Source organism: Misgurnus anguillicaudatus, chromosome 6 (assembly GCF_027580225.2).
Source record: "Misgurnus anguillicaudatus chromosome 6, ASM2758022v2, whole genome shotgun sequence".
In the NCBI taxonomy this organism is placed as follows: Eukaryota; Metazoa; Chordata; class Actinopteri; order Cypriniformes; family Cobitidae; genus Misgurnus; species Misgurnus anguillicaudatus.
In genome coordinates this window covers 26,676,673-26,699,294 of record NC_073342.2, presented here as the reverse complement: position 1 = coordinate 26,699,294, position 22,622 = coordinate 26,676,673, and the positions used below count along the sequence as shown (strand labels likewise).

Below are 22,622 nucleotides of genomic sequence, written 5' to 3'. Positions count from 1 at the left end.
GACATCAACGTATGCAATTGAATCATCATGAGCCAAGGATTCAGAAGAAACAGGAATTTAGTTTCTAGGACTCACGGGTCAGAAGTTATGAGCATGAACATAAGTGGATTTTTGGACTGTTGGTGGCGCTAGAGGGTTTGAGTCAGACACACCAATGTTGCTATAGTAACTTCTAAGACCGTCCTCTACATGTGTGCCAAATTTCATAACTTTCCTATGTACGGTTCTATGGGCTGCCATTGACTTCAATGGCGGAAGAACAAGAAGAAGAAATATAGCTGCAAGCAGCGATACCGGGGTCAAGCCAAACATGGCAAAAAATGATTCATACGTGATGACTGTCATGATTTAAGATCAAAGTTTGCATTAGTTTTATGAAAAAAAAGCAATTTTTTCGTATCTTGAGACCCTTATGTGGCACTGTGCCGAAAGAATAGATGGTGCCTCAGGTCATGACTGTGATGACACATACCAAATTTAGTGTAAATACAATAAAGCGATACGGAGATATATCCTTAAATGACTTGACCACTAGGGGGCACTGACCAAAAATTAAATTGTGACTCAGGTCTTGATTGTGATGGCACCCACCAAATTTGGTGTAAATACAATAAAGAGATTCAGAGATATAGCCTTAAATGACTTGACCACTAGGGGGCACTGACAAAAAAATTAATTGTGACTCAGGTCTTGATTGTGATGACACCCACCAAATTTGGTGTAAATACGATAAAGAGATGCAGAGATATAGCTTCAAATCTCTTGACCACTAGGGGGCAGCGGAAAGTTTACAAGTCCTCCCAGAACATGTTGCTGATGAACCATACCAAGTTTCATAATACGCAATTGCGTTTCTGAAATACCTAAACTTAAAGAAAAATTCAAAATGGCCGACACACAAAATGGCCGACCAAAAACCATTTGGTATCGTTTGACTCGCCATGCCTCATGAAATCTAACAAGACCAGTCTCATAATTTTACATTCAAATTTGCAGTAGTTATAAGCAAAAATAGACATTTTTTATATCTCGTGACCAGTAGGGGGCAGTGTGACGAAATGGTGCATGCACCCTCAGGTCATCACTGTTATGACATATACCAAGTCTCATATTAATACGCAAAAGTTTTGCGAAGATACAGGCTCAAACACATTTTGGCGTGCTCGCCCTCGCATTCTTTGATGCGTTATACGACAACGGATAGGTCTACCGAAAAGCTTTTGATAACTTTTTGTCTGGAGTGTCTCTAGATGATGCCTACCAAAAATCAAGCCAATCAAACGAGCGCTCTAGGAGGAGTTCGAAAAAGTAGGTGTTCAATATAATTCAAAATGGCCGACAGGAAGTAGGTTTGACTCAGACATATTTGGTACAGTCAGACTCAGCACGAGCCAAGGAATCAATAGAGTGAAGTCTCATTTCAGTGTGGCAATTTAATCAAATGAAATAAAGATTTTAAACAATTTCTTTACATATCCTGACCACTAGGTGGCGCCGTCCTAAAGATTTATATGTGCGCTCAGAACATGTCTCTGATGAACCATGCCAAATTTCGTAGCGATACGCCATTCTGTTTGTGAAATACTGAACTTAATGGGAAAATTCAAAATGGCCGACACCCAAAATGGCCGACCGAAAACCGTTTGATATCGTTTGACTCGGCATGCCTCAAGGAATCTAACAAGACCACCTTCATGATTTTAGACTCAAGTTTGAAGTAGTTATAAGCGAAAATAGGCATTTTTCGAATCTCGTGACCACTAGGTGGCGCTGTGACGAAACGTTGCAGGCACCCTCAGGTCATGACTGTAATGACATATACCAAGTTTCGTGTCGATACAATAAAGTTTTGCGAAGATATGGCCTCACGTCCGTTTTGGCGTGCTCGCCGCCATATATGTTGTCAATTTATATGAGAACGCATTGGTCTATCAAAAAGCTTTTGATAACTTTTTGTCTGGGGTGTCTCTAGATGCTAGATACCAAAGGACATGCAAATCGGACGGACGCTCTAGGAGGAGTTAGAAAAAGTAGGTTTTACGGAAAATTCAAAATGGCGGAAAGATTTGCATGACACAAATGACATCAACGTGTGCAATTGAATCATCATGAGTAAAGGATTCAGAGGAAAGAGGAAATTAGTTTCTAGGACTCACGGGTCAGAAGTTATGAGCATGAACATAAGTGGATTTTTGGACTGTTGGTGGCGCTAGAGGGTTTGAGTCAGACACACCAATGTTGCTATAGTAACTTCTGAGACTGTCCTCTACATGTGTGCCAAATTTCATAACTTTCCTACGTACGGTTCTATGGGCTGCCATTGACTTCAATGGCGGAAGAACAAGAAGAAGAATAATATATAATAAATATAGCTGCAAGCAGCGATACCGGGGTCAAGCCAAACATGGCAAAAAATGATTCATACGTGATGACTGTCATGATTTAAGATCTAAGTTTGCATTAGTTTTATGAAAAAATAGCAATTTTTTCGTATCTTGAGACCACTAGGTGGCACTGTGCCGAAAGAATGGATGGTGCCTCAGGTCATGACTGTGATGACACATACCAAATTTAGTGTAAATACGATAAAGCAATACGGAGATATAGCCTTAAATGACTTGACCACTAGGGGGCACTGACCAAAAAATAAATTGTGACTCAGGTCTTGATTGTGATGACACCCACCAAATTTGGTGTAAATACAATAAAGAGATGCAGAGATATAGCCTTAAATGACTTGACCACTAGGGGGCACTGACCAAAAAATAAATTGTGACTCAGGTCTTGATTGTGATGACACCCACCAAATTTGGTGTAAATACGATAAAGAGATGAAGAGATATAGCTTCAAATCTCTTGACCACTAGGGGGCATCGGAAAGTTTACAAGTCCTCCCAGAACATGTTGCTGATGAACCATACCAAGTTTCATAACAATACGCAATTGCGTTTCTGAAATACTTGAACTTAAAGAAAAAATTCAAAATGGCCGACACACAAAATGGCCGACCAAAAACCATTTGGTATCGTTTGACTCGGCATGCCTCAAGAAATCTAACAAGACCAGTCTCATAATTTTACATTCAAGTTTGCAGTAGTTATAAGCAAAAATAGACATTTTTTATATCTCGTGACCAGTAGGGGGCAGTGTGACGAAATGGTGCATGCACCCTCAGGTCATCACTGTTATGACATATACCAAGTCTCATATTAATACGCAAAAGTTTTGCGAAGATACAGGCTCAAACACATTTTGGCGTGCTCGCCCTCGCATTCTTTGATGCGTTATACGACAACGGATAGGTCTACCGAAAAGCTTTTGATAACTTTTTGTCTGGAGTGTCTCTAGATGATGCATACCAAAAATCAAGCCAATCACACGAGCGCTCTAGGAGGAGTTCGAAAAAGTAGGTGTTCAATATAATTCAAAATGGCCGACAGGAAGTAGGTTTGACTCAGACATATTTGGTACAGTCGGACTCAGCATGAGCCAAGGAATCAATAGAGTGAAGTCTTATGTCATAGTGGCAATTTAATCAAATGATATAAAGATTTTAAACAATTTATTTACATATCCTGACCACTAGGTGGCGCTGTCCTAAAGATTTATAGGTGCGCTCAGAACATGTCACTGATGAACCATGCCAAATTTCGTAGCGATACACCATTCTGTTTGTGAAATACTGAACTTAATGAGAAAATTCAAAATGGCCGACACCCAAAATGGCCGACCGAAAACCGTTTGGTATCGTTTGACTCGGCATGCCTCAAGGAATCTAACAAGACCACCTTCATGATTTTAGACTCAAGTTTGAAGTAGTTATAAGCGAGAATAGGCATTTTTCGAATCTCGTGACCACTAGGTGGCGCTGTGACGAAACGTTGCAGGCACCCTCAGGTCATGACTGTAATGACATATACCAAGTTTCGTGTCGATACAATAAAGTTTTGCGAAGATACGGCCTCACGTCCGTTTTGGCGTGCTCGCCGCCATATATGTTGTCAATTTATACGAGAACGCATTGGTCTATCAAAAAGCTTTTGATAACTTTTTGTCTGGGGTGTCTCTAGATGCTACATACCAAAGGACATGCAAATCGGACGGACGGTCTAGGAGGAGTTCGAAAAAGTAGGTTTTACGGAAAATTCAAAATGGCGGAAAGATGTGCATGACACAAATGACATCAACATGTCCAATTGAATCATCATGAGCCAAGGATTCAGAGGAAACAAGAATTTAGTTTCTAGGACTCACGGGTCAGAAGTTGTGAGCATGAACATAAGTGGATTTTTGGACTGTTGGTGGCGCTAGAGGGTTTGAGTCAGACACACCAATGTTGCTATAGTAACTTCTGAGACTGTCCTCTACATGTGTGCCAAATTTCATAACTTTCCTACGTACGGTTCTATGGGCTGCCATTGACTTTTGGGTGGAAGAACGAGGAACAAGAATAACAATAATAATAATAATAATAATAATAATAAGAAAACTAACAATAACAATAGGGTTCTACGCCCCTTCGGGGCTTGACCCCTAAATATAGCTGCAAGCAGCGATACCGGGGTCAAGCCAAACATGGCAAAAATTGATTCATACGTGATGACTGTCATGATTTAAGATCTAAGTTTGCATTAGTTTTATGAAAAAAATAGTAATTTTCTTGTATCTTGAGACCACTAGGTGGCGCTGTGCCGAAACAATAGATGGTGCCTCAGGTCATGACTGTGATGACACATACCAAATTTAGTGTAAATACGATAAACCGATACGGAGATATAGCCTTAAATGACTTGACCACTAGGGGGCACTGACCAAACAATAAATTGTAACTCAGGTCTTGATTGTGATGACACCCACCAAATTTGGTGTAAATACGATAAAGAGATGCAGAGATATAGCTTCAAATCTCTTGACCACTAGGGGCGCCAAAAAGTTTACAAGTCCTCCCAGAACATGTTGCTGATGAACCATACCAAGTTTCATAACAATACGCAATTGCGTTTCTGAAATACTTGAACTTAAAGAAAAAATTCAAAATGGCCGACACACAAAATGGCCGACCAAAAACCATTTGGTATCGTTTGACTCGGCATGCCTCACGAAATCTAACAAGACCACTCTCATAATTTTACATTCAAGTTTGCAGTAGTTATAAGCAAAAAAAGATTTTTTTATATCTCGTGACCAGTAGGGGGCAGTGTGATGAAATGTTGCATGCACCCTCAGGTCATCACTGTTATGACATATACCAAGTCTCATATTAATACGCAAAAGTTTTGCGAAGATACAGGCTCAAACACATTTTGGCGTGCTCGCCCTCTCATTCTTTGATGCGTGATACGACAACGAATAGGCCTACCGAAAAGCTTTTGATAACTTTTTGTCTGGAGTGTCTCTAGATGATGCATACCAAAAATCAAGCCAATCACACGAGCGCTCTAGGAGGAGTTCGAAAAAGTAGGTGTTCAATATAATTCAAAATGGCCGACAGGAAGTAGGTTTGACTCAGACATATTTGGTACAGTCGGACTCAGCATGAGCCAAGGAATCAATAGAGTGAAGTCTTATGTCATAGTGGCAATTTAATCAAATGATATAAAGATTTTAAACAATTTATTTACATATCCTGACCACTAGGTGGCGCTGTCCTAAAGATTTATAAGTGCGCTCAGAACATGTCACTGATGAACCATGCCAAATTTCGTAGCGATACGCCATTCTGTTTGTGAAATACTGAACTTAATGAGAAAATTCAAAATGGCCGACACCCAAAATGGCCGACCGAAAACCGTTTGGTATCGTTTGACTTGGCATGCCTCAAGGAACCTAACAAAACCACCTTCATGATTTTAGACTCAAGTTTGAAGTAGTTATAAGCAAAAATAGGCATTTTTTGAATCTCGTGACCACTAGGTGGCGCTGTGACGAAACGTTGCAGGCACCCTCAGGTCATGACTGTAATGACATATACCAAGTTTCGTGTCAATACAATAAAGTTTTGCGAAGATACGGCCTCACGTCCGTTTTGGCGTGCTCGCCGCCATATATGTTGTCAATTTATACGAGAATGCATTGGTCTATCAAAAAGCTTTTGATAACTTTTTGTCTGTGGTGTCTCTAGATGCTACATACCAAAGGACATGCAAATCGGACGAACGCTCTAGGAGGAGTTCGAAAAAGTAGGTTTTACGGAAAATTCAAAATGGCGGAAAGATTTGCATGACACAAATGACATCAATGTGTGCAATTGAATCATCATGAGCAAAGGATTCAGTGGAAACAAGAATTTAGTTTCTAGGACTCACGGGTCAGAAGTTATGAGCATGAACATTAGTGGATTTTTGGACTGTTGGTGGCGCTAGAGGGTTTGAGTCAGACACACCTTTGTTGCTATAGTAACTTCTGAGACTGTCCTCTACATGTGTGCCAAATTTCATTACTTTCCTACGTACGGTTCTATGGGCTGCCATTGACTTCAATGGCGGAAGAACGAGGAAGATAAATAATAATAAGAAAACTAACAGATACAATAGGTGTCTACGCCACTTCGTGGCTTGACCCCTAATAATAATAAATATAGCTGCAAGCAGCGATACCGGGGTCAAGCCAAACATGGCAAAAAATGATTCATACGTGATGACTGTCATGATTTAAGATCTAACTTTGCATTAGTTTTAGGGAAAAAATAGCAATTTTTTGTATCTTGAGACCACTAGGTGGCGCTTTGCCGAAACAATAGATGGTGCCTCAGGTCATGACTGTGATGACACATACCAAATTTAGTGTAAATACGATAAAGCGATACGAAGATATAGCCTTTAATGACTTGACCACTAGGTGGCACTGACCAAACAATAAATGGTGACTCAGGTCTTGATTGTGATGACACCCACCAAATTTGGTGTAAATACGATAAAGAGATGCAGAGATATAGCTTCAAATCTCTTGACCACTAGGGGGCGCCAAAAAGTTTACAAGTCCTCCCAGAACATGTTGCTGATGAACCATACCAAGTTTCATAACAATACGCAATTGCGTTTCTGAAATACTTGAACTTAAAGAAAAAATTCAAAATGGCCGACACACAAAATGGCCGACCAAAAACCATTTGGTATCATTTGACTCGGCATGCCTCACCAAATCTAACAAGACCAGTCTCATAATTTTACATTCAAGTTTGCAGTGGTTATAAGCAAAAATAGACATGTTTTATATCTCGTGACCAGTAGGGGGCAGTGTGACGAAATGGTGCATGCACCCTCAGGTCATCACTGTTATGACATATACCAAGTCTCATATCAATACGCAAAAGTTTTGCGAAGATACAGGCTCAAACACATTTTGGCGTGCTCGCCCTCGCATTCTTTGATGCGTTATATGACAACGGATAGGTCTACCGAAAAGCTTTTGATAACTTTTTGTCTAGAGTGTCTCTAGATGATGCATACCAAAAATCAAGCCAATCACACGAGCGCTCTAGGAGGAGTTAGAAAAAGTAGGTGTTCAATATAATTCAAAATGGCCGACAGGAAGTAGGTTTGACTCAGACATATTTGGTACAGTCGGACTCAGCACGAGCCAAGGAATCAGTAGAGTGAATTCTTATGTCAGTGTGGCAATTTAATTAAATTATATAAATATTTTAAACAATTTATTTACATATCCTGACCACTAGGTGGCGCTGTCCTAAAGATTTATAGGGGCGCTCAGAACATGTCACTGATGAATCATGCCAAATTTCGTAGCAATACGCCATTCTGTTTGTGAAATACTGAACTTAATGAGAAAATTCAAAATGGCCGACACCCAAAATGGCCGACCGAAAACAGTTTGGTATCGTTTGACTCGGCATCCCTCAAGGAATCTAACAAGACCACTTTCGTGATTTTAGACTCAAGTGTGAAGTAGTTATAAGCAAAATAGGCATTTTTCGAATTTCGTGACCACTAGGTGGCGCTGTGACGAAACGTTGCAGGCAACCTCAAGTCATGACTGTAATGACATATACCAAGTTTCGTGTCGATACAATAATGTTTTGCGAAGATACAGCCTCACGTCCGTTTTGGCGTGCTCGCCGCCATATATGTTGTCAATTTATACGAGAACACATTGGTCTATCAAAAAGCTTTTGATAACTTTTTGTCTGGGGTGTCTCTAGATGCTACATACCAAAGGACATGCAAATCGGACGAACGCTCTAGGAGGAGTTCGAAAAAGTAGGTTTTAAGGAAAATTCAAAATGGCGGAAAGATGTGCATGACAGAAATGACATCAATGTGTGCAATTGAATCATCATAAGCAAAGGATTCAGAGGAAACAAGAATTTAGTTTCTAGGACTCACGGGTCAGAAGTTATGAGCATGAACATAAGTGGATTTTTGGACTGTTGGTGGCGCTAGAGGGTTTGAGTCAGACACACCAATGTTGCTATAGTAACTTCTGAGACTGTCCTCTACATGTGTGCCAAATTTCATAACTTTCCTATGTACGGTTCTATGGGCTGCCATTGACTTCAATGGCGGAAGAACAAGAAGATGAATAATAATAATAATAAGAAAACTAACAATAACAATAGGGTTCTACGCCCCTTCGGGGCTTGACCCCTAAATATAGCTGCAAGCAGCGATACCGGGGTCAAGCCAAACATGGCAAAAAATGATTCATACGTGATGACTGTCATGATTTAAGATCTAAGTTTGCATTAGTTTTATGAAAAAAATAGCAATTTTTTGTATCTTGAGACCACTAGGTGGGGCGGAGCCGAAACAATAGATGGTGCCTCAGGTCATGACTGTGATGACACATACCAAATTTAGTGTAAATACGATAAAGCAATACAGAGATATAGCCTTAAATGACTTGACCACTAGGGGGCACTAACCAAACAATAAATTGTGACTCAGGTCTTGATTGTGATGACACCCACCAAATTTGGTGTAAATACAATAAAGAGATGCAGAGATATAGCCTTAAATGACTTGACCACTAGGGGGCACTGACCAAAAAATAAATTGTGATTCAGGTCTTGATTGTGATGACACCCACCAAATTTGGTGTAAATACGATAAAGAGATGCAGAGATATAGCTTCAAATCTCTTGACCACTAGGGGGCACCGAAAAGTTTACAAGTCCTCCCAGAACATGTTGCTGATGAACCATACCAAGTTTCATAACAATACGCAATTGCGTTTCTGAAATACTTGAACTTAAAGAAAAAATTCAAAATGGCCGACACACAAAATGGCCGACCAAAAACCATTTGGTATCGTTTGACTCGGCATGCCTCAAGAAATCTAACAAGACCAGTCTCATAATTTTACATTCAAGTTTGCAGTAGTTATAAACAAAAATAGACATTTTTTATATCTCGTGACCAGTAGGGGGCAGTGTGACGAAATGGTGCATGCACCCTTAGGTCATCACTGTTATGACATATACCAAGCCTCATATTAATACGCAAAAGTTTTGCGAAGATACAGGCTCAAACACATATTGGCGTGCTCGCCCTCGCATTCTTTGATGCGTTATACGACAACGGATAGGTCTACCGAAAAGCTTTTGATAACTTTTTGTCTAGAGTGTCTCTAGACGATGCATACCAAAAATCAAGCCAATCACACGAGCGCTCTAGGAGGAGTTCGAAAAAGTAGGTGTTCAATATAATTCAAAATGGCCGACAGGAAGTAGGTTTGACTCAGACATATTTGGTACAGTCGGACTCAGCATGAGCCCAGGAATCAATAAAGTGAATTCTTATGTCATAGTGGCAATTTAATCAAATGAAATAAAGATTTTAAACAATTTATTTACATATCCTGACCACTAGGTGGCGCTGTCTTAAAGATTTATAGGTGCGCTCAGAACATGTCACTGATGAACCATGCCAAATTTCGTAGCGATACGCCATGTGAAATACTGAACTTAGTGAGAAAATTCAAAATGGCCGACACCCAAAATGGCCGACAGAAAACCGTTTGGTATCGTTTGACTCGGCATGCCTCAAGGAATCTAACAAGACCACCTTCATGATTTTAGACTCAAGTTTGAAGTAGTTATAAGCAAAAATAGGCATTTTTTGAATCTCGTGACCACTAGGTGGCGCTGTGACGAAACGTTGCAGGCACCCTCAGGTCATGACTGTAATGACATATACCAAGTTTCGTGTCGATACAATAAAGTTTTGCAAAGATACAGCCTCACGTCCGTTTTGGCGTGCTCGCCGCCATATATGTTGTCACTGTATACGAGAACGCATTGGTCTATATCTCTCAGAATTCCGGATCTTTTCAAAGATTCGGCTCTTTTGGCTATGCTTCCTTAGAACAACACCAGGTCTTACGGCTCCGGGTCTTCATTTATGATCCCTGGGATACTTATTTTTTAGGCCAAATTAGCAAGTGTGAATGGTTTGTGTGTTGGTATGCAATTGTGTATCAATAGTTTTTTTTTATATAAAAACCGTTTTTAATGTTTTGTTTGGAAATAAATAACACAGAATTACAGCAAATAAGCCTAATAAATATAGACAAAAGTAGTCTTTTTAGGTTTCCCTCATGACTTAAAGCGTAACTAAACCCCTGGTCAGAGCCTGACTCCACGCACTGGCAATATTTAAAAAATGCAAGAAAAGTGGGTAGATCCCAACGGAGACAGAGGGGACGCTCGAACTGATTTTGCCAAGTGGTTGATGTCCTCAGGGCAACATATTGTGTTGACCCAAGGACAACATTTTTCTAAATAAAACCTAAATCTACCCCAAATCCAAACCCTAACCATAACCAAACCCTAAAATCAGAGGGACATGATAAACTAAGCTCGTACCAAGCATGTGGTGAGATCGTAACAAGGGCGTGGTGAGCTTGAACCTGCTTACATCACGAGTTACTTTTTGGACCCAACATCCAATAGGAAAATTCAACTGCAGTAGCCACCGTTCAACCTGAAGAGGACACCACTCAGACGTTTTTACACCATATATTGAAACACGTTATATCCAAATGTCAAAAAACTTAGTAAAAACAATGAACAGCACTAATAAAGCATCATTCTTACAGATCATTAACTAAAAAAAGTTGGTTAACGGTTTAGTTACTCTTTAACTTTCTTCTTATTTTCGATAAATGCCTTCACTTTCTCCCAACGCGCTTACATTTAAATCCGGCTCCCCCTCCTCTCTCTAACGCTTTGTGTACTCGGACTGTACCACTACACTGATTTTTGCGGCGTCTTTCCCCCTTTCTTCTTTAACGTAATGGTATAGTCCTAGTCTGTCTTTCCATTTGATTGGACGCATCGAGTGCCACATGCAAATAGGTCCCGCCTCTGCCTGCGGCCAGTGTTGCCAGATTGGGCGGGTTCCCGCCCAATTGGGCGGTTTTGAATTTGATTGTGCGGGTAAAAATTGGCTTGGGCGGTTGTGCAAAAATTGGGCTGGTTTGGGATCAGTTGGGCGGGTTTGAAACGTGCATTTCATAGGCTAATTATTTAACAAAAAACCCAAGTGTGCATGTATTTCATGACGTTACTAAACACACGCCCACTGCATGTGTTTGTGTTGACGCCACGCCGATGAGGAGTCCGCGTTTAGCCAATCACAAGTGATAGCAGCCAGCCAGCTCTCTCAGCGGGAAATCAAGATGTTACAGAGAGTTGGAGAGTGACCCGGGCCTGAAGCAAATGGATAATACCTTTTAAATCGGAAAATAGCACTACAAATTCTGCAACACGGACTCCGGATTGCAACGTATACGTTGTTTGTCACACATCGGCCGTGTCTTAATGCGAATGCTGCAGCCTCCGGAGGTCGCATTTCTAGGCTCCATATACGTCATCGACTGTCTTGTTTTAGAATATTAACAGTTATAAAGATGACTTTTATTCTTAGTTAATAGTAAATTGTTGTAATATGCTTATACCTTGCGAATGTAATGGTCAGTTAACTAAAATAAACCAGGCTTGATGACGTATGCACCCTGCATACGCGACCTCCGCAGGCTGCAGCTGGAGTGAGAAACGGACATCAATTACACGTGTTTGAGCCGTGGATGAATTATCGGAGCATTTCAGGTGAACAGAACCAAATGTTCGGCTGTCATTTAGTCAATTGTGGAACCATGAACTTCAGCCAGACTGTACATAGTTCTGAAAAGTTCAGATGTTCACAGTGTTCTTCAGCTTCCTTGCAAGTTAACGCACAACCAACAGCCTATTATTATTGTTCTGCATTTACTGCTTAAGGTAAGCCTATTAACGATCTCTCTCTCACACACACACACCTATTTATCAAGATTAAAAATACATTATTAATAATAATATAAATAGATAAAAAACGTTATTAACGAATTGGGTATTTGAATAATCATAAAACACTCAAATATACGCTGTAAAAGTGCATTGTGCGTGTGGGTGAGGGATTATAATGTAGCTGTTGTGAACAAGTTGTCATTTTGCTAGTGTGGTTCTGTTCTGGTGTCGCTAGCTATAGTGTGTTGCATTAATTGTGTAAGTTAAAATAACTAAATGCTAATCAAATTAAACCAAAATGTTGATTTAAATATTTTGGGCGGTTTTTTGTGCGTTTGGGCGGGTTTTGGAACACTTTTGGGCTGGAAACCATCAACTCTATCTGGCAACACTGCCTGCGGCTAAAGATGCAGCTCTCTTGCTGACGGGAGCCGGCTCTTCTAGTTCGCTACAAAGAATCGCCTCAGAGCAGGCTCGTTGCAAAGGATTCATCACTACTGCACGCTAGTGATGGCAGTCCGGCTCTTTTCATAGATTCGGCTCTTCTGGCTCGCCTCCCTTAGAAGAGCCGGCTCTTACGGTCTCACCCCTGCCTGCGTCTGAAGATTCGGCTCTGCTCGTTCACTACAAAGAATCAGCTTAAAGCCGGCTCGTTCGCGATCGACCCATCACCACTACTGTACGCATGCGTTGTCGTGGTTGCTGGATAAGCTGTTGTGTCGTGTATTAAAAAGTTGCTGGTGTTCTTAAACAAAGGTAAGTTATGTATTTTATCCAAAGTGATGTAGAGATAATAAATAATAGCAATTGTTATGCAATGCTTTACACGTATACGACGATGAATGTGTGTATTGAGTAGTTTGAAAACTCCGTCGACCAAATAACTGGGGCCTCCGAAATCATACTGAAAGGCTGCTAAAACACCGAATGTTTTGAACAATAACAGTTTTATAGAAAATGTGAGTTTACGGAGAAATGTAATATGCTGCAAGTAAATGGCTGTTTAATACTGTTAGAGATCTGTCGCTGCATTTGATGGTTAAAAGTGTTTTTTCTCCGAGCGAATGCAGCCTCTCCTAGCACGACAACAAAAGTAGAAAATAACGCAGTAAGCGCCAAATAACACCCTGAGACACCGGCGAATGCAATAACTGTAATAAGTCTTATTTATTTACGGCACATAACGAAGTAAGGTAACTGTGAACATTTGAAACTGTAAGGTGACATCTAACTTAACGGGATTTAAAAAGTTTTGTAAATCACGTGTGTAGGAAACCATGTTGTTTTAAAAAGGTTTTTTTTATCTTTTGCTTAGATCACTTGCCCACAACGGCACCAACCTAAACCATTGGTATGTTCTTGTAATTAAATCAGTTAGTGTAGTTAGAGAGAGAGCAAAGAGTACAACTGAATGTATCTGCCTGAATTTACCGGAGTTGAACGCGTGTCACATCACCGAGCAGCAGGTGTCATATTTCATTTATTACTTTCAGACAAGCTGAGGCAGAAAGATGGCTGAAGGCGCGTGCTTACTCCTTTCTGTTATCATGCATACATACTCAGAATAAAAGGTACAAAAGCTGTCACTGGGACGATACCCTTTAAATGGGTCCTAATATTTACCATGTTTGTGGTTTAAGTTGTTCTTTTACGTTTTTGCATAAATTTAAAATAAATACAGATATGGGTACATTTGTACCCATTATATGCACTTTTCACAAAGGTGTATTATTTGAAAGGGTACCACTCCAGTGACAGCTTGTGTAAATTATCTTCTGAGAGTGCACATACAGTAAACAACCTAAAATGGAAATAATAGAGCTATATCATAGGGCAGTTTCCTGACATGGTTTAGAATAATCCAGCACTAGGCCTATTATTATTATTATTATTAAGTAGTTGTTTCAAAGAAACCTTATAAAAAAACATTACTGGTGTGCGTCTTGAGCAAAAACAATGGCACTGATATGTGTTAAGATATATCAGTGTGTTTAAATTAAGACAGATCAAACATACATTTTAGTCTTGTACTAGAATAAGCCCGGTCTAGGAAACTGTCTCTTTATCTCTAAAGCAGAACATAAGACCAGTCTAAAATGAAATCATGTATTTTTAGGGCTTTCAAAAATTTAAATTAATCATGCACATTAAAAAAATACCCCATAACAACATTTGAAATCATTGTGTTTGACTTAGCTTTAGAAAAGAATAATATTTGTTGATAAACATTTACCTTATTACACACCATATAATGGTATGTGTAAACATAATCAATCAACAAGTGTATTTTTTGTATATAATGTAATACAAGTGGTGCAGTGTTTAAAAATGAAAAAGAAAAGATTTTAGGATGTTATTTAATAATTATGACAAGACCATCATGTAATATTAGACACTAAAAACTAAAGCGGAGAAGATGAGTACTAATTTTGTGCCTTATATGAACGTAATACATTAAAACCTTGAACGTAGATATAAAAATGAAAACATTTCAGAAGTTTAAATTGTGATTCTGTAAAGCACAAGCAAACATGCTGAAAGAGAAACTACAGGTAGGCTAGCTAGTGGATTATATTACAAACCATCAGGACATCAACATGGCCTTAATTCAATGTATTTGGATTATGGCTGCGCAAAAAATCGCCTGCAATTCTAATGCGTGTCTCATCAGTAAAGATGAAGTAAAACGCCATCATCTGCTTTCAGATGGAGCGGCATTTATTACACAGACCTGTGGTTCACAGAGAAGCTAGCCAAAAGCGCATAGATTATCGGAGTACATTTTTTTTTTTAATTATGAACCCGATTTTGCCTAATTTCTCTGTGAACTACGGCTCTGTGTAGTAAATGTAGTAAATGTTTTTAATTCATTGGTAGAGATGCGTTATATAGCGAAGGGAATTGTCATGCACGTTTCATCAGTGAAGCCGTTTCCTTGTTTAGTATTCTAGTATCCTTTATTGTACAATACTAAAAATTTAGCTTTTAAAGGGTTAGTTCACTTTAAAATGAAAACTCTGTCATCATTTACTCATCCGCATGTTGTTCTAAACCTGTATGAATTTCTTTTTTCTGATGAACACACAAGAAGGTATTTTGAAAAATGATGGTAAACACACAGCAGTAAGTGACCATAGACTTCCATAGTAGGAAAAAATATTTTGGAAGTATTGTGATAAATGAAGACAACATTTTATAAATGATTTTAAGCACACAGTCGACGATATCCAGGAAATTCCATCATATTTTTTTTGTTCCTACTATGGAAGTCTATGGTCACTTCCTGTCTGTGTTTGCCATCATTTCTTGAAGGACCTTCTTTTGTGTTGATCAGAAAGGGAAATTCATACAGGTTGAGAACAACATGAGGATGAGTAAATAATGACAGAATTTCTTTTTAAAGTGAAGTACACCAATGTCAATAAATTAAAACATTGTAAAAAAATGAAGAATATATGCATAATATTTTTGTATTAACAGTTTCTTATTTGTTGTTATGTTTTTGCAGATGCCACGTAAAAAGGGGTTCCGGAGATCTGAGGCGGCTAAGAGGCGCATGGCTGTTGTCAGCCATGTTGAGCCTCTTGTAAAAAGACCCGCATATGAGGTTCAGCCTCCTCTTAAAAAAAGTGCTCCTATACCGACAATTTATTGTCCCAAAACTGCCAATGAGAAAGTCCATGTGACTGCCAAAACTGTCAATGAGAAAGTCCATGTGACTGCCAAAACTGTCAATGAGAAAGTCCATGTGACTGCCAAAACTGTCAATGAGAAAGTCCACGCGACTGCCAATAAAACTGTCATTGAAACTGTCATTGAAACTGTCATTGAAACTGTCATTGAAACTGTCATTGAAACTGTCATTGAAACTGTCATTGAGAAAGTCCATGGGACTGCCAATAAAACTGTCATTGAGAAAGTCCATGGGACTGCCAATAAGACTATCAATGAGAAAGTGCATGTGATTGACAAGGTATCTGCCAATGAAGCTGATAAAGTACTGGATGGAGCAGTTATAAGAGGATCGTTCAGTCAAGACGATATGCGATTTGGTAGTACAAGAAATAAGCAGTGTGCAGCTATCAGTTTAACATCTGTACTTCAGCACTGTGTAAAAAATGTTTTGACATGGCAAACTGCAGATTTGGATAATGTACTGAATAAGGGAAATGACCTTTATGTTGTTTTAAAAAATACAAGGCAAATAGGAAAAGGCCAGTGTGAATATATATTGATTCCAGAACTTCCCAGAACATGTACGTACTGTGACAAATATTTTGAAATAAAGTTTGGTTCATCTTTCGGTGGCTTTACTGATGTTTTTGAGTATGATGCAGAAGTGGGAGATTTTGCAATGCCATTTCATGTAGCAGTGGAGCGATCGCTGCGTGATTTTGATGCTTGTTTGGTAACTATTGCTGCCAATACATGTGCAATTATAAAACAAGGTAATTTGTATGCCATTGTAGATTCACATGCAACCAGTTTCATTAATGGCCAACAATACAGATCTGCAACAAGCTTTGTAGCTTATTACAGCAACATTGATCATGTTATTGGGTATTTCTATGATTTTGCTAATAGGTATGGCAATGCATATATTCCATTTGAGGTAACCGGAATCAAGCCCAGCTTGTGTGACACAAATGCAGGTGCCTTTACAGTCACTAATAGTCAAAGCAGAACAAATGTAAATGGTGTTAAAAGTGCAGCAGATCCAGATAAATTAATGTACCATGACTCAAGACCTGCAGAAGGCATATGCATAAAAGATTGCAATAAGGAACCAAATGCACAGAAATCACTTGGTGATAGTCAGTTGAATAATCAAACTGTTATTGCTGCTGTCTCACTGAACACTGAAAGAAAACCACTCAAGGTGATGGATGTTAAAGCAACAGCAACTGGTAAACCCACAGCTGCTAATACAACTTGTAAGTCTAGTCAATGCAGTGCCACAAGCATTACACCCAAGAGCAAACATAAGCTAAGTAAGTGTACAGATGGTAACAGTAAACAAGAGCTATATGTAAGCAAATTGGATAAAGAAAAATTACCTGATAAGAAAAATACACAAGAAAATGTTGATTTGACAAATACACAAGAAAATGTTGATTTGACAGATGTCCTGTTTAATGAGAATGTACTCACAGATGACATCATTATTGGCAATACTATAAATAATGAGTTCAGTTTTAAGCTGTTAACATCTGCAAATCAAGAGGCGTTGTGTGCACGTTTACATTTAACTAATGAAAACCACAGTGTACAAGGTACAAATATAAGTTCTTTAGGGGAACCATGTAAAACAAAGAGCATCAAAGGAGACGGCAACTGCTTTTATAGATGTATAGCACATGCAGTATGTGGCAATGAAGAGAAACACCTGAAAATCAGACGTGAAGTTGTGAAACACCTTAACGCTAACAGTTCTAAATTTATAAGGTATTTAAGAGAAGATTACAGATCGGTTAAAGACTATTTGACACAACGTAAAATGTATTATTCTGGATCGTGGGCCACAGAAATAGACATTTTTTGTACGGCCGATTTGCTGAAAACAAATATTTTTACTTTCAATGATGACAGATGGAATGTACATGCACCAACTGATCAGGTATTTACAGATAATGCTATATATCTGAAGCACTGTAATGAAAATCACTTTGAAATTGTCACGTGTGTTACACATAAAAATCAAATAAATGTTTGTGCAGGAGCATGCAAAGCTGTATGCGGTAATGAAAGCATTACACAGTGTTTACGAAAAAGGAAGTTAAATGACACAGCAGACCAGATCAAATGTAAAAGAGAGCGTGAGAGATACCAAAGCGATAATGCTTTCAGAGAAAGAAAAAAGTTACGTGTAAAATCAAAATACTTTGAAGACACAGAATACAGACATAAAAAGATAGCATTGTCCAAAAGGAAATTTAGTGAAGACATTGGATACAGACAGAAAACAAATAAAATGTCCAAAACTAAATATTGTGCTAATATTAAATACAGACAGAAAAAGATTAAAATGTCTAAAAATAAGTATTGTCATGACACTGAATATAAGGAGAGAAAACTTCAACTCCTTCAAAGTAAATATAAGACTGATATTAACATTTGTGAGTCAATACGTAAAAGATCAAAGGACAAGTATTCCACAGATGTTGATTTTCAAGCATATGTTAGGCAATATTCTCATATCAAATACAAAACCAACAAAGTCTTTAAATCTAACTTATGTGACTATTCTAAGCATAAATATAGCACAAATCCCACTTTTAAAGCCCGTGTTCGTGAATATTCTAAAGATAAATATAGCACAAATCCCACTTTTAAAGCCAGTGTTCGTGAATATTCTAGGGACAAATATAGCACAAATCCTACTTTTAAAGCCAGTGTTCGTGAATATTCTAAAGATAAATATAGCACAAATACCACTTTTAAAGCCAGTGTTCGTGAATATTCTAAGAATAAATATAACACAAATCCCAGTTTCAATGCCAGTGTTCGTGAATATTCTAAGAATAAATATAACACAAATCCCAGTTTCAATGCCAGTGTTCGTGAATATTCTAAGAATAAATATAACACAAATCCCAGTTTCAATGCCAGTGTTCGTGAATATTCTAAGAATAAATATAACACAAATCCCAGTTTCAATGCCAGTGTTCGTGAATATTCTAAGCATAAATATTGCACAAATCCCACTTTTAATTCCAGTGTTCGTGATTATTCTAATAGTAAATATCATAATGATGCAAACTTCCGAATGAGTAAAATACAAAAAGGATGTGAAATTTATGCAAAACAAAGAGAAACACAAAAAAACATTGACGCTACCATTAGTCAGTTTCAACAAGAAGTCAGCAGAGGTCCAGAATGTGTTTGTTGTGTATGTCATCGGCTATTGTTTAGAAAACAAGTTATTGAGTGTAAATTTGATTGCTATGAACAAAAAGGACAGCACATAGCTGATTTAAGTAAAAGATGCATCACACTGAAGTATTTACATGTATGTGACACAGAATGTGAGGATAATTGTAATTTATCTGGTCATTTAGCCTGTAATTTGTGGATATGTTATACATGCCATCGAAAAATCCTTAGAGGACAACTACCTGAAGAGAGTGTTGCCAACAATATGCATTTGGAGGACATTCCTAAAGAATTAAAATGTCTAAACTCATTGGAACAACATCTAATAGCACTCAATATTCCTTTTCTTAAATTGCTATGTCTTCCCAGAGGTGGGCAGAGGGCGTGCCATGGACCTGTTGTCTGTATTCCGGTTAATACTACAAACATGACCAACATACTTCCACGAAATGAATGTGATGATCATATGATAAAAATCAAACTGAAACGAAAATTGACATACAAAGGTCATTATGAATATAAATATGTCCACACCGATCATGTCAGAAATGCTTTAGTATATTTGGTACAAAACAATATGTGGTATAAAGATGTGGAGTTTAATGAGCAGTGGATCAACAACTTGAATGAACCTGACGAGGCTGATGGTAATGAAATGCAGGAAGATAATGTTTCTGATAACAGTGACGATGATAAGGTAGCTGATGATGAATCACATGAAGATCTTACATATATCAAGGAGCAAAGTGGACTTTTGTCAGACACATCACTACAGCCTGTTGACATTGGTTCAGAAATAATTGATCAACATTTTCATGATGTACTAAGTGTAGCACCAGGTGAAGGTAACAGTCCTGTCAGGTTGTTATCAGATGAAACCAATGAGGCTAAGTGCTTCCCATTTCTCTATCCTACTGGTGGTCCAACATTTCACGATGCCAGACCAGAAAAAATCACATTGTCACGATACCTGAATGCACGAATATTAAATGCTGATGGACGTTTTGCTCAGAATTCAGATTTCATTTTTTATGCACAGTATATATCAGAAGTTGAACAAATTCTGTCTAATGTCTCAATTGCATTACGAAAAGGTTTTGAGAAAGGTAGTTTATCAGAGGTGACACCTGATATGCTGACAAATCCGGATTCCTTGCAAAAAATACTTAAGTTTGATGAAGGATATAAGTTTTTAAGACCAGTCAGAGGGACCCCTCCCTATTGGATGTCTACACAGAAAGATCTCTTTGCTTTGATTAGACAACTTGGCATACCAACTTTCTTTGCATCTTTTAGTTCTGCTGATCTGAGATGGCCTGAAATGTTGAACACCATTATTAAACAAGAGGGCAAACAAATGAATTTAGATGAACTTGCCTGGGGTGAGAAATGTGAACTTATACGAAAAAATCCTGTCACTGCAGCAAGAATGTTTGATCACAGATGGCATTGTTTTTTGAAACATGTCATAATGTCACCGGCTGAACCTATTGGTAAAATAAAAGATTATTTTTATCGTGTTGAATTCCAGCAACGTGGTTCTCCTCACGTTCACTGTCTGTTTTGGGTAGAAAATGCTCCAAAGCTTAATGATGATGATGAAGCTAATGATCCTGTGGTTGCTGATTTCATTGACACATTTATCACCTGTGAGACACCGCCAGAACAAGACATTGAACTTTTTGAAACAGTAAACAGTGTGCAGAAGCACAGTACAAGACATTCAAAAACATGTCGCAAGAAAAATACAGTATGTCGTTTTAATTTTCCAAGACCTCCATCTAGCCGTACCTTTATTACAAGAGCATGTAATGCAGACGAGTTTAAAGGGAAAAATGAAGATGACACAGCAAATGCCATTTTACAAAAAATCAAAAATGCTTTAAACTCTGATGTGATGTTTGATTCAACTGATGATTTATTCTCTTCTGTGGGTATTTGTCAGGCTGTCTTTGAAAAAGCATACAACAAATGTTCTAAAAAAAAATCCATTGTCTTGAAACGAAATCCAAAAGATATTTGGGTAAACCAGTATAACAGAGATTTACTGCGTGCTTGGCAAGGAAATATGGATATTCAGTATGTCACAGATGCCTTTTCTTTATTAGTTTATATATTAAGCTACATCACAAAACCAGAACAAGAAATGGGAATTTTGCTACAAAGAACTCAAAATGAAGATATGAAATGAAATCTTGAAGCTAAAGAATCTTTAAAGCAATTGGGAAGTGTGTATTTGCATAATCGCGAAATTTCCTCGCAAGAAGCTGTTTACAGACTGACAGGCATGCATTTAAAGGAATGCTCACGTAAAGTACAATTCATTCCAATAGGACCAAATCCTGTAAAGATGAGTTTGCCTTTGCATGTGCTTAAGAATAGAGTGGAGAAAGAACAGTCTGATGATGAAAGCAGTTTTTGGATGACAAGTTTTGTTGATAGGTACAAGAACAGACCACAGAAACAACCACTACTTAATCTTTGTCTTGCCAGTTTTTGTTCTGAGTACAGAGTTTTGACAAAATCTGAAGTTTTGTCACAAAAACAAAATGCAGAAATTGAAGTTATTAAACTCGATAATAACTGTGGTTATGTGAAACGAAGAACACGAACCGAGCCAGCTGTTGTCAGATATCCGAGATTTTCGCCCACAAAAGATCCAGAAAAATACTATCATTCATTGTTGCAGCTTTTTCTACCACATTATGATGACTGTCACTTGAAGCCAAGCAACTATGAGACATATGAGGAGTACTACAACAGTGGTGTCATAAAAACTAAATCTGGAATGCAAAATGTGAAATTAATTGTTGATTGCAACAGAGAATTGTTTGAAAAGGACTCTGATAAATTAGAGCGAGCTAAACAGCTTTTGGAGCAGGATATAGATTTAGAGGATGCTTGGGCTGCAATATGTCCTGAAACTGAAAGAGAACGTCACGAATGTATGGAACTGATGCAGAATAAAGTACTGCCTGATGAAGATAACACTCAAAACCTTATTCCAGATCTTACAGGAAACCAACAAACTATTTCTACTGTAGAAACAAACCATACCACACTGCCTAGAAATGAAGCGTTACATTTACTGCGATCACTAAATGAGGAACAATCTGACATATTCTATAAAGTCCGTCAGTGGTGTTTACAAAAAGTACTTGGACAAAACCCTGAACCAATCAGATTATTTATCACTGGTGGAGCAGGCACAGGAAAAAGTCATTTAATTAAGGCAATACACTATGAATCTTGCAGACTGTTATCTCAGCTGTCTGAAAATCCTAATGATGTTACTGTGCTTTTGACAGCTTCGACAGGAGTAGCAGCCTTTAATGTTGGTGCTTCAACTATTCATAATACATTTTCAATTGGTGCAAATGTCAGATTGCCATATCAACCGCTTAGTGATGACAAAATAAATTCTTTACGTATCAAAATGTGTAACCTGCAAATTTTAATTATTGATGAAGTCTCTATGGTTGACCATCGTCTGTTGTCATACATT

General features: G+C 38.2%; 2 protein-coding genes across 4 annotated transcripts in view; one reads left to right on the top strand and one right to left on the bottom strand.

Moving 5' to 3' along the window:
* abcc8 (ATP-binding cassette, sub-family C (CFTR/MRP), member 8) overlaps positions 1-22,622 on the bottom strand; it is a 239,628-nt gene that overhangs the window by 77,736 nt on the left and 139,270 nt on the right. The gene's annotated exons all lie outside the window — the stretch shown is intronic.
* Positions 12,819-22,440, top strand: LOC141364411 (uncharacterized). The gene is made up of 6 exons (XM_073869097.1): positions 12,819-13,000; positions 15,753-17,273; positions 19,728-19,962; positions 20,689-20,807; positions 21,843-22,085; positions 22,426-22,440. The coding sequence occupies exons 2-6, from the start codon at positions 15,753-15,755 to the stop codon at positions 22,438-22,440; spliced, it is 2,133 nt and encodes a 710-aa protein (XP_073725198.1). The 5' UTR covers positions 12,819-13,000.

What these genes read in the sequence shown, in the direction of transcription:
- LOC141364411 (XM_073869097.1), top strand. Translation starts at nt 15,753, where the DNA reads ATGCCACGTAAAAAGGGGTTCCGGAGATCTGAGGCGGCTAAGAGGCGC. An exon ending in ACAGTAAACAAGAGCTATAT is followed by an intron (nt 17,274 to 19,727) that starts GTAAGCAAATTG and finishes TTTAATGAGCAG; the next exon opens with TGGATCAACAACTTGAATGA. An exon ending in AAGTGTAGCACCAGGTGAAG is followed by an intron (nt 19,963 to 20,688) that starts GTAACAGTCCTG and finishes TGTTTTGGGTAG; the next exon opens with AAAATGCTCCAAAGCTTAAT.